Raw genomic sequence first — 10,673 nt, 5'->3', positions numbered from 1 at the left:
TAGCCCTGTAAGTAGTACCAAGGGTAGTACCGAGCTACTAACAATAGCGATGTATGCAGCTCGGGTGCGCGTTTAGTTCTTAGTCCGGTTTCCACACAACGTTTTCCTTCACCGAAAAGCAACTGATAAATATCAAATGATATTTCATACATAATTTCCGAAAAACTCATTGGTACGAGACAGAGTTTGAACCCGCGACCTCCGGATAGAAAGTCGCACGCTCTTACCAATAGGCCCCTAGCGCTCTCCATATAAATATGATACTAGTGATGGTGTTTGTATCGCAATGTTTTTGTTATATTGTTTATACATATTTAAATTTACTTGTAGTTCTGGTGACTTGGTGTATACTGAACAATTATTTTTTCCACACCAGCTCGGAAAGGCTCACTTTGCACTTCAAAAACTGATAGCAATATCGAATTTTATTCACATGTGAGGTAAAGTAATCAAATGCAAATTTGGAGTTGTTTTCTTACGTTTGCTGGTAGAATTGACTTTTAAATGATGATTTTGGATGATAAATATTTAATAACATTCATTTGTATTCGACTTGCTTTGATTTTGTTTGATATTTTACATTTAATAGTTTCTTCGGGTTGGTGTGGTGAAAAATTTTGTGTTTCACTCAGGGGCAAATTTTGTTTAACCCTCGTGCTTTGTAACCCACGCAATGCTCAAGATTCCATTTCTCGAACCACTCGCTACGCTCGTGGTTCAATTTTGGAATCTTTCGCTTGCTCGTGTATCAATATTAGCACGAGCGGTTAAACAACAACTTTGCCCCCGAGTGAAACAAATAACTATTGTTTATAGATACAGCCACAACGCCGCAGAAGGAGCCAGAGAAAGGAACGGGACCGGAAATGACGCCGCCCCGGATAGACATGGCCGCGGTAAATATCACCCATTAACCTTTTGGACGCCAATGACCGATATATCCGCACCACAGGTCCAACGCCAAAGACAGATTAATCGGTCACAGACCACAGAGCAACATAGACCTACGTGCATATGCATAAAGTTCAATTTCAGTTTTGACACTTCGGTGACGTGGCGGCCGAGTGTCAGCTTTTGTGTTAGACACGGCGTCGAAAAGGTTAAATGGATATGGAGACTGTTGATACTGTTGCTTTTGGCATTAAGTCCGCCTTTTGTACGATAAGTTTTCTTTTGTGCAATAAAGTTTAAATAAATAATGACCTAACCGTAAAAACACTTTTCACATCACCTTTTTGGAAAAACCTTTCTACGCCCAGAAGGGATGAAAGTAGCACTTTTATTCACTGCTAGGACGGATCATAGCGGCACTTTTCTTCACTGCTAGGAGGGATCATGTGGCGCTTTTATTCACTGCTAGGAGGGATCAAAGTGGCACTTTTATTCACTGCTAGGAGGGATCATGTGGCGCTTTTATTCACTGCTAGGAGGTATCTACGTGGCACTTTTATTCACTGCAAGGAGGGATCAAAGCGGCACTTTTATTCACTGCTAGGAGGGATCATGTGGCGCTTTTATTCACTGCTAGGAGGGATCAAAGTAGCACTTTTATTCACTGCTAGGAGCGATCATGTGGCACTTTTATTCTCTGCTAGGAGGGATCAAAGTGGCACTTTTCTACGATGCTAGGAGGGATCAAAATGGCACTTTTCTTCGCTGGTAGGAGGGATAAAAGTGGCACTTTTTTGCTAGGAGGGATCAATGTGGTTTTTTATTCACTGCTAGGAGGGAACAAAGTGGCACATTTCTTCGCTGCCAGGTCAAATAAAAGTGACTCTTTTCTATTTTAGGACACTATATTTATCTCTTTTTTTCATATTTTTTTAGCTTAAATAATATTTTGGAACATAATCATTTGCTCTTATAATTAATATTTCTATCTGTTATCCTAAAGCAATCTGTCCACAGCTCCACAAAGCCCTATGCGCCACGGCGGGCTGCGAGCATTCCACACTGCTTCTGTATCTAATGCTGCACTCGTGTAAAGCCTACAAACGGCACGTCAGCAACGTGGAACACATAGAACACCTGGTAAGCGTGTGGACTAAGATCAGAAAGAGTTTATATGTACCATCGGCCTTACTATTAAAAAAGCAAAAAGCCTAACCAGGCGTGGCTCACTCCGCGATTTCGTCGCTTTGCTACAGGTAGCTAAAAGTACATCCGTTCCGCCCCAATTGTGGGGTTTGCCATAAGCCGTGCGTGGTGCTGTCGTCACCTAGCGGCCATATCTGTGCTGATCGTGACAGACGCGTTTTGTTAGAGAGTGAGTCTTCTGTACCTAGTACTATTATTTATTCTGTGGCACAGCGTCGCGCGGCATAGTATTTATATAGGAGTATCGTTACTATTGGCGTAAGCGCCATCGACAATAAGGTCCCTTTTTAGGGTTCCGTACCCAAAGGGTAAAACGGGACCCTATTACTAAGACTCTGCTGTCCGTCCGTCCGTCCGTCCGTCTGTCACCAGGCTGTATCTCACGAACCGTGATAGCTAGACAGTTGAAATTTTCACAGATGATGTATTTCTGTTGCCGCTATAACAACAAATACTAAAAACGGAATAAAATAAAGATTTAAGTGGGGCTCCCATACAACAAACGTGATTTTTGACCGAAGTTAAGTAACGTACTTGGATGGGTGACCGTTTTTTTTTTGCATTTTGGTACGGAACCCTTCGTGCGCGAGTCCGACTCGCACTTTCCCAATTTTTATTATAGATAACATCACATATAATGTTAAATGTGTATAATTATCTTATGTTTGCAGATAGTCCCAATACTGCAAGTGCTATACAACGCCCCAGACAGCAACTCACACCACATATACATGTCGCTGATCGTGTTACTCATACTTACGGAAGACGACGCTCTTATAAAGAATGTGCACCTTATCGTGAGTATAGATAGATAGAATATAGATAGAATACTCTTTATAGTATATAAAGGTTGACGTAAATAAATGTATTTTCTTTCTTTCTTTCTTTTTTTATTATGAATGGGCTTACTCATGGCCACAGACTAGCCGAGGCGTAGACGTGGCCTACGATGGAGCGAGCTCGCCCAGAAGGTGCCTGTTCACTCTTGATTTGAAGGTTGCCGGGTTATAAGAACACGGAAATATAGACGCCGGCAAGGAATTCCATTCCTTGGCAGTGCGCATAAGGAAAGTAGAAGCAAAGCGCTTCGTGCGAATTGGTGGAATATCTACCAAGTAAGGATGGAAACCGGCCGTGCGTCTAAAAGTCCGATGGTAGAATGGGGACGGTGGAATGGTTAGGGTTCTTTCTTTATAAATAATAAATATATATCAGGGGACATCTTACACAGATCAACCCCAGCTTTGTTTAGCCCCAAACTAAACAAAACTAAGTAACCCTCTCTTTCTACCGCGCGGCGAAAATGTATGCCCGAACCTGGTGTTTCGTTTAGGTGGCGCAGGGCGCTTGCGTGACGTCATGTGTGACGGACAATGTCATTGTTTTTTTTATTTAAATGCCATCTAGTGAGTTTCCCTCAAACTGGTATTAATATAACTAGTACTCACAGTGATGTGCTTAGGGGTTTCAAGTAATGAGACGAGATAACGCTAGATGGCGTTAACGTCAATTATACATAGTGCTGCATTTTGCACTAGATGGCGCTGTTATTAATATTTTGAGTTACAATGTAGTTGAGTTCTGCCGGCACTCCCGGACTGCAACCCGTTGTTTTTAGGGTTCCGTACCCAAAGGGTAAAACGGGACCCTATTACTAAGACTTCGCTGTCCGTCCGTCCGTCCGTCCGTCCATCCGTCTGTCCCCAGGCTGTATCTCACGAACCGTGATAGCTAGACAGTTGAAATTTTCACAGATGATGTATTTCTGTTGCCGCTATAACAACAAATACTAAAAACAGAATAAAATAAAGATTTAAATGGGGCTCCCATACAACAAATGTGATTTTTGACCAAAGTTAAGCAACGTCGGGAGGGGTCAGTACTTGGATGGGTGACCGTTTTTTTTTTGGTTTTTTTTGTTTTTGTTTTTTTTTTCATTATGGTACGGAACCCTTCGTGCGCGAGTCCGACTCGCACTTGCCCGGTTTTTTATTTTTCTGTTTCAGACATTGAAGAACATCCCCTGGTACACAGAGCGTCAGATATCGGAGGTCTCACTCGGGGGTCTAATGGTGTTAGTGCTAGTGCGCGCTCTGCAGTACAATATGGCGCGCGTTCGCGACAAGTACTTACATACCAACTGCCTCGCTGCCATCGCTAATATGAGCTGTGAGTATATTCTTAATATTAATTTCTGTATTAAAGAAAGGCCGTTATGTTAAATAGTCCTAACGATTTTCTATAAAACTAGCTCCCTACCTATCCTACCCGCTGCGCCAGTTAGCACTTTAGTTATAATTAAAAATAAATTAAAGGCCACATACACCATCTCACTAATCCGGGGTTAACCGGTTAAACTTTGAGTTGCCATGGTTACCAGTTCAATTTGACACTGGGTTAATGGTTTAACCAGTTAACCGCGGGTTAATGAGATGGTGCAAGTGTCGCTAAGTGTAGCAAACGAGATAAATACTTACATATAAACTTGCTGTCATCGATCATATAAACTGTAAGTATATTCTTACGGTTATTCATAAAACATTACGGGCCGGATTTAATTAAATTATGTTTTATTCCTTCCTTACAAATACATAAGTCAAAATAACAGTAACGCGTTTATGAATAACGCTAAAATCAAAAATAATTTCATTCCATTCCGTAATGCACACAACATACCTACTTAAGTAAAGCTAATTTAAATTAGAGACTTACCACCTTATTCATAAACGTTTACTAAAGTTGACAAGCCGATAATAATCTTTTTCTCCAATATGCTTGGAAATGTTCACCTTACTGTAGCAAAAATAGTACGGGAAGTTCTTCGTTAATGTCAAACTCTAACTAAAAAACATCAAACTATCGCTGTCCTGTTCTAGCGGACGGGAAGTAAAAAAACACTACAGTAATAACTTATTACTGTAGTGTTTTTTACTTTTTAATAATAAAAAACGCAAACAGCCAATTATTATTGCCGCGAGCCGCTTCTACACGACCCGATCAGCTATCATTTCACGTGTATGATCGTGCGAATACTGCTTAATAAAATCAAAGATTATTTTTATATTTTTTTTAAATCTCATCCGTGTTCATAAAGCTTACATAGTTTGTCAAAGGACTTTCTCATTTCAATACTATTCTCATACTATCTTTGTCTTACACTAGTACTAGCACCCAAAAGAAAAGGATGGGTGTAGTTTTCCTGGTTCTTACTGACTGAAAAGTTGGTTTGACAAACTATATTGCGCAATTATATTGAATGAACGAATATTGAATGGTACTGAATGGCAGAATAAGTTTGTGCCTTTAACTTTTAAAAATTAATTAAAGAGGGAAATTGTTTTTGACATTTTGGATGTGAAGGTTTGATTTGAGTGATGCTTGATGCTTAAATAATAATTATTTTAGCTTATTTCCTCGCATGTTTGGAGAAAAGCACTATATATGCCTCGGCAGGAATAGCAATTCGTGGATTCGTCTTCTTTGTCGGACTCCGCTTCGCGTCGTCCGACAAAATCGAAACTCATCCACGAATTGCCCTTTCCCGGCCTCTGCAATAATGTACTATTATCCCTTTCCATCATACCAATACGTACTAAAGTTGACAAGCCGATAATAATATTTTATCCCTTTCCATCATACCAATACGTCGGAAAGGGACAAACGATTATTATCGGCTTGTCAACTTTAGTAAACGTTTATGAATAAGAGGGTTATAACTTTAAATTGTTTTAGGTGAGTTCAGAAACCTGCACCCGTACGTTGCGCAGAGGCTGGTCTCCCTGTTCGAGACACTCTCAAAGCGGAGAGCGAGGCTATGCAACGAAATAGAAGGTAACTAACTACGTGCATTTAAAAAGTCTATTAGGGTTCCGTACCTAAAAAGGAAAAAACGGAACCCTTATAGGATCACTCGTGCGTCTGTCTGTTGTCCGTCTGTCACAGAGTATTTTCTCGGAAACTACTAAACCAATTAAGTTGAAATTTGGTACACATGTGTAAATAAGTGACCCAAAGATGGGCATGTTTTTTTTATAATTTTAAAATACATAGGTTCGAAGTTATTTAAGATTATTAGCCAAAAAATGACCATTCCCTTTATCTCCGAAACTTCTAGGTCTAAAATTTTGAAAAAAATACACATAATAGTTCTTTACATGTAGATGACAGGAAAACCTATTAGAAATGTGCAGTCAAGCGTGAGTCGGACTTATATACGGAACCCTAGAAACGCGAGTCCGACTCGCACATGGCCGGTTTATTTTTATTCGGTAGACTAAAATGACATTTCCTAATATGAACATAAAATAACATTTCATAGTATGAAATGTCATTTTAGTCTACCGAATAAAAAAATAGACTTTATGTCTCTGTTTGACCCAATGGTTATCTGGTAGAAAATTCCTTTAGGCATTTTTCTTTTTTTGTGCAATAAAGTTTAAATAAAAAAACCGGGCAAGTGCGAGTCGGACTCGCGCACGAAGGGTTCCGTACCATAATGCAAAAAAAAAAACAAAAAAGAAAGCAAAAAAAAACGGTCACCCATCCAAGTACTGACCACTCCCGACGTTGCTTAACTTTGGTCAAAAATCACGTTTGTTGTATGGGAGCCCCATTTAAATATTTATTTTATTCTGTTTTTAGTATTTGTTGTTATAGCGGCAACAGAAATACATCATCTGTGAAAATTTCAACTGTCTAGCTATCACGGTTCGTGAGATACAGCCTGGTGACAGACGGTCGGACGGGCGGACGGACGGACGGACGGACGGACGGACGGACAGCGAAGTCTTAGTAATAGGGTCCCGTTTTACCCTTTGGGTACGGAACCCTAAAAATACATAACATGGAATAGACGAATGACCATGGTAATAAACCACTCAGTCCAATCCTACGGTGAAAAAGTGATATGTGGACGTATATAAATAACAGTTTATTTTCTTTTTTTCAGGCGGAGATATAAATAATTTAGAATTACCACATCACGCAGAGGAGAAAACAGAAGAAATAGTAAGTATTACAAATTACATTTACTAAAAATATTGGAGTAAATATTTTAGCCCACTTGTAGACGACTGAAATGTTCAGTTTTTCTTTTCCATTTTTAATAATATTAATGATGAAATTGTATCTACTTCTAGGTGGAACACATCCAAGTTTTAGACGAAGTGCTGCGAATGCTGCTGGAGATCATGAACTCCTGCTTGACACACCAGCTGCAGCACAACCCCAACATGGTGTACTGTCTCCTGCACAAGCGGCAGCTGTTCCAGAACAACCCTCACCACATCACGCAGAACATTGAAATGGTAACTATATAACTACTGCAGGAGACCATGAACTGCTGCACCACCTGTCACAACCCCAACATGGTGTACTGTCTCCTGCACAAGCGGCAGCTGTTCCAGAACAACCCTCACCACATCACGCAGAACATTGAAATGGTAACTATATAACTACTGCAGGAGACCATGAACTGCTGCACCAGCTGTCACAACCCCAACATGGTGTACTGTCTCCTGCACAAGCGGCAGCTGTTCCAGCACAACCCTCACCACATCACGCAGAACATTGAAATGGTAACTATATAACTACTGCAGGAGACCATGAACTCCTGCACCAGCTGTCACAACACCTACATGGTGTACTGTCTCCTGCACAAGCGGCAGCTGTTCCAGCACAACCCTCACCACATCACGCAGAACATTGAAATGGTAAGAAAAATAATAAATGTGGAGGGCCGGCTTAATTCCCTTACCCCTTACCAAAGAGGATAGATAGTATAGAGGGCTATTGCCAAAGTAAATTGTTTAGTCACGTGTTAAGCACGCACCTCGCACACTGCACCATGGCACGGCTACGTCATCGATATACGTCACAGCGTCGCGTCACCTGCACTGCATCACGCCGGCGTATGCGCCCACGTCACCACGTCACGTTGCAGCCACCCCGCGCCCGCGCCGCGCATCATCGATATTGGGCTATTGGTCCAATCGTGTTAATAAAACGGAAGTGCAAGCTCACTCTGGGCCTTTTTGACACCTAACATCGGGTCTTAGGACAACGCGTTAGATTAAGCTATAAATGTAATCTTTATATTTTAATTAAATCTCTTTTATTCGTCGCATTCTTATAATTTATCTCCTCCACTGCTGCCTCCCTATATAATTCACGGTACATTTACTGCAATCTACCGACACACGATTAAAACTTAAAATAAAATTGAAAATGTATAAATTAATCAAAATATGTTTACGGATAAATGATTTTTAATTTTTATTGTTCCATACTGACCCATGTTCTTTCATTGATATGTGTTAAAATTGTTAAATATCAAACGGTGTCGTCAACGCCATCTAGCCGAGAATAGGCCAAAGATAATGGCGCCATCTATTCGAGAATGACGTTTTCTTGATTTCCGAGGCACGTTTTTTTCTTAGACTTTATTTATCTTATACGGAGTTATATATATCTCTGCCCTTACCTAAGAGTGGTATCCCACCTGTCCAATTAACTTGTCCAATGTCATTACGTCTCACTCTCTTTATCTCCGAATCCACTGGGTCTAAAATGAATCTAAAATTGAATAAAATAGACAATATTGTTCTTTACCTATAGATGACAGGAAACGAAAACCTATTAGAAATGTTTAGTCAAGCGTGAGTCGGACTTAATTGATCCGACCCCTACGGGTTTTACAAGACATTTCATCCACGTTCCACGTACGGAACCCTTGGAACGCGAGTCCGACTCGCACTTGACCAGTTTTTTTAGAAAAGCAATATACATACCGTGGCCGGGATAATAATCGACCCTTGGAACGCGAGTCCGACTCGCACTTGACCGGTTTTTTTTTAGAAAAGCAATATACATACCGTGGCCGGGATAATAATCGACCCTTGGAACGCGAGTCCGACTCGCACTTGACCGGTTTTTTTTTAGAAAAGCAATATACATACCGTGGCCGGGATAATAATTTCCGGCCTTTTGTTCGTAAAATGGCCTCTTGCAGCTGGGTGTACAGTCGCCATCAGATACATCGGAGCGGCTAAGGCGTTCACAAATATCTGAACAAGCGCTCTAACGCCCTGACAATAGAGGCGTACACAGATATTTGTGAGCACCTTGGCCGCTCATATATATATGATGGCGACTGTACTTAACCGTTTTGTGTTACAGGTGATAGGTTACTTCTCGACACGCCTCCAGCGGGTCCAAGATGGCGCCGGAGGCGACCTCAGCGTGACGGAGGTGCTGGCGTGCATCAAGAAAGGCGCCGAGCAGTGGTCCAGTGACCGGTTAAAGGTAAAACTAAATAGGGTAATTCGCCAATAACTGGCCGCCCCAAACTAAAAATGAATTCTATCACCTAGAATTAATTTTAGTATAAGGTGGCCGGTTATTGAAAGCTGGCCAGTTGTTGAAAGCTTATATTAAAATGAATTCTGTTTATAGGTGAATAGAATTATTTTTTAGTGTTCAGTATGTACAAAACTTTGTTCACGGTACACTTATTAGTTTAGGGCGGCCAGTTACTGGTGAATTATCCTATACCACCTAAGTACCTACAGTCCTACAATGAAAAATAAATGAATTAATTACACCAGTCATTAAGGATAAGATACTGATAGAGATTACAAACCGGTTTCTATATTCTTTTTGTCGAGGTTAAAAACCGGTTTTCGGTTTTATAATGGTTAGTTTAGAATAGCAATGTAAAATAAATAAATAAAACCTTAAACTTAAGATATTAAAAGTGTTTATTGTATAAACGTAAATTGAAAAGCTGGATTAAATACAATTGTTTAAATTATCACAGCAGTAAAATATAAAAATGGTTATCAATTATCATGTTACTATGGTTTTGCAAATTGCGTATAAATAAGTATCGCCTGAATCGCTTCGTCAAAAGGATTGTACGGCCGTGCGTCTTTGTTTTGCTCGACTTGGCGGGGGCACTGCCGTGCCCCCAGATTCATAAAAGAAATTGTGGATTGGTGAGTTTTTTTTAATTAGAGCGTACGAGCAAATAAAATCTAACCAACCATTTCCGTCGTAAGTACGTATTGAAAATGGGGCGTAATCAAAAATATTTTAGAGATAGATAAGGTTTGATTAGACTTTATCTTGGATTAAAACTTGTTTTTCAAACCTTTTCCCCAGAAATTCCCCGACCTAAAATTCCGCTACGTGGAAGAGGAGAGGCCAGAGGAATTCTTCACCCCGTACGTGTGGTCGCTGGTGGGGGGCTGCGGGGGGGTGTACTGGAGCAGCGAGTGCGCGCGCGCCGCCTCCGCGCTCTGCTGATACCCGGGGGCACTGGCCGCCGTCGTCAACTACACCACGTTCTAGTTTCAAAAAATCGGAACCGGTTATTTGCAAAACTTAGAAATAATTGTATATTGTGAATAATTTTATACTCCAAATGTAGGAGTCAGTTGCCGTCGTCAACTATACCACATTCTAGTTTCCAGAGATCGGATCCGGTTAAGCATGTGCCAGACGGCAGACAACCACGTTCCTTTGAAACCGGTTTAATTGTCCTTACCGGTTTTCGTTATTCAGAGACACAAAACCGG

General features: G+C 40.7%; 1 protein-coding gene across 1 annotated transcript in view; it reads left to right on the top strand.

Annotated features, from left to right (window-relative positions):
• Positions 1-10,412, top strand: part of LOC134677137 (dymeclin) — a 30,784-nt gene extending 20,372 nt beyond the window's left edge. Inside the window, exons 10-18 of the mRNA XM_063535595.1 lie at positions 817-896; positions 1,909-2,031; positions 2,769-2,894; positions 4,104-4,266; positions 5,830-5,928; positions 7,046-7,104; positions 7,236-7,403; positions 9,274-9,399; positions 10,258-10,412. Coding sequence (XP_063391665.1) covers positions 817-896; positions 1,909-2,031; positions 2,769-2,894; positions 4,104-4,266; positions 5,830-5,928; positions 7,046-7,104; positions 7,236-7,403; positions 9,274-9,399; positions 10,258-10,401 — 1,088 coding nt within the window. The 3' untranslated portion in view covers positions 10,402-10,412. The remainder of the gene's footprint in view (positions 1-816; positions 897-1,908; positions 2,032-2,768; positions 2,895-4,103; positions 4,267-5,829; positions 5,929-7,045; positions 7,105-7,235; positions 7,404-9,273; positions 9,400-10,257) is intronic.
• Positions 10,413-10,673: the final 261 nt, after the last annotated feature.

The sequence above is a fragment of the Cydia fagiglandana genome, chromosome 25, assembly GCF_963556715.1.
Source record: "Cydia fagiglandana chromosome 25, ilCydFagi1.1, whole genome shotgun sequence".
NCBI classification, from domain to species: Eukaryota; Metazoa; Arthropoda; class Insecta; order Lepidoptera; family Tortricidae; genus Cydia; species Cydia fagiglandana.
The sequence above is the reverse complement of the archived record's forward strand: the minus strand, read 5'-3'. Positions and strand labels throughout refer to the sequence as shown.